The 1,312-nt window shown below is 35.4% G+C and overlaps 1 protein-coding gene across 1 annotated transcript; it reads right to left on the bottom strand.

The window, feature by feature from the left end:
- Positions 1-767: 767 nt before the first annotated feature.
- On the bottom strand, positions 768-1,292 carry cand_019200 (uncharacterized protein; the record flags this gene model as incomplete). The annotated part of the gene is made up of 1 exon (XM_067212152.1): positions 768-1,292. The coding sequence occupies one exon, from the start codon at positions 1,290-1,292 to the stop codon at positions 768-770; it is 525 nt and encodes a 174-aa protein (XP_067069636.1).
- Positions 1,293-1,312: the final 20 nt, after the last annotated feature.

Below are 1,312 nucleotides of genomic sequence, written 5' to 3'. Positions count from 1 at the left end.
CCTAATTCTGATTGTAGTTCTGATCCTAATTCTGATTGTTTAACCTTACTAGACTTACACTTCTTACAACTCCTCTCTTCCTCGCTAGACGCACCGAGTTCCTTCTCCTTATATTTACCATGATGTTTTTTATTCTTTATACAACAACTTCTAGGATGCTCCATACAACTCACTGTACATAAACCACAATCAGTAGTACATTCCCTCAAATACAAACCTTCCAGAGGTTGATGTTTTGATGGTGGCATTTGGACTTGAGATGGGACAACCAAAGTCTCACCACCTCCTAAATCTAAACCATTTGCAAGAGTAAATACTGAACTTCCTAATATGAATAAATTAAGTAATTTCATACTTGTAAATCCCAATCAAATAACTTTACAAAGTGAAAAAGGGTTTATTAAGAAAACTTAAAACAAATGAAGGTGCCCTCTCTAGTTAGAGTAGACAAGAGAGTAACTCAGTATCTATCAGTCTAAAATATCCGCATTTCTACGGTATAATGCTATAGATAGGTGTGCAAATACGTGGTAGTTATAAGTCTTAGTATCACTGTTATGGTAGTGGATACCTGGAGACGTTATGTCTTGGCGCTCTATATCCTAATAAAGCACTTAGCAATATGAAACTATTGAGGGAATATGGAGTACTAATGGCACTTTATATTGGAAATATTGCTGAGAACACAGATATCTAAATAATTATCTACTATATAAGATTAAAGTAGAAGAAGTACAGAATTTTAGAATATGGTCCCATATAGGTAACTATCTTGTAGAGGTAACGACTACTACTTGTCCAATCTTTGAACTCTCAAGAACTACCCGAGGAGTTATTCCCCTAAGTTTTCTTGTACCAGATCTCTTTTTAGTTTTGGTAGGTTGAATAGTATCTAGTTTAGCTAAATTCACAGTAGTATTTTTGGAGTTGGGTTGCACAGTTATATCCACTGTATCTTGAGATTTAGATGGACAGACAACTAAGTTTACATTCAAAGGTGCTGGTGTCATGTTTGTCTCAGTCACCAATATTTTTTCACTAGGAATATCATGTAAGATTATTTGTTCAGTGGAGTTTTGAGATTGAATTTGAGTTGACTCGGATAATAGAAGCTTCTGAGAGCTATGATCAGGTATCAATGTGTCAATTGTTTTTTCATCAGCTAGAGAGTTTGACTGGGTGAGTATGCTGGACTCTATACTTGTAAGGTTGGGACTCTGCTGAGTAGTAGTTACTAGATGATCATGAGGAGAAATCATAGAAGTTACTGGATGATCATGAGGAGAAATCATAGTAGTTACTGGATGATCAT

Source organism: Cryptosporidium andersoni (assembly GCF_001865355.1).
Source record: "Cryptosporidium andersoni isolate 30847 chromosome Unknown contig_137, whole genome shotgun sequence".
Classification (NCBI taxonomy): Eukaryota; Apicomplexa; class Conoidasida; order Eucoccidiorida; family Cryptosporidiidae; genus Cryptosporidium; species Cryptosporidium andersoni.
The sequence above is the reverse complement of the archived record's forward strand: the minus strand, read 5'-3'. Positions and strand labels throughout refer to the sequence as shown.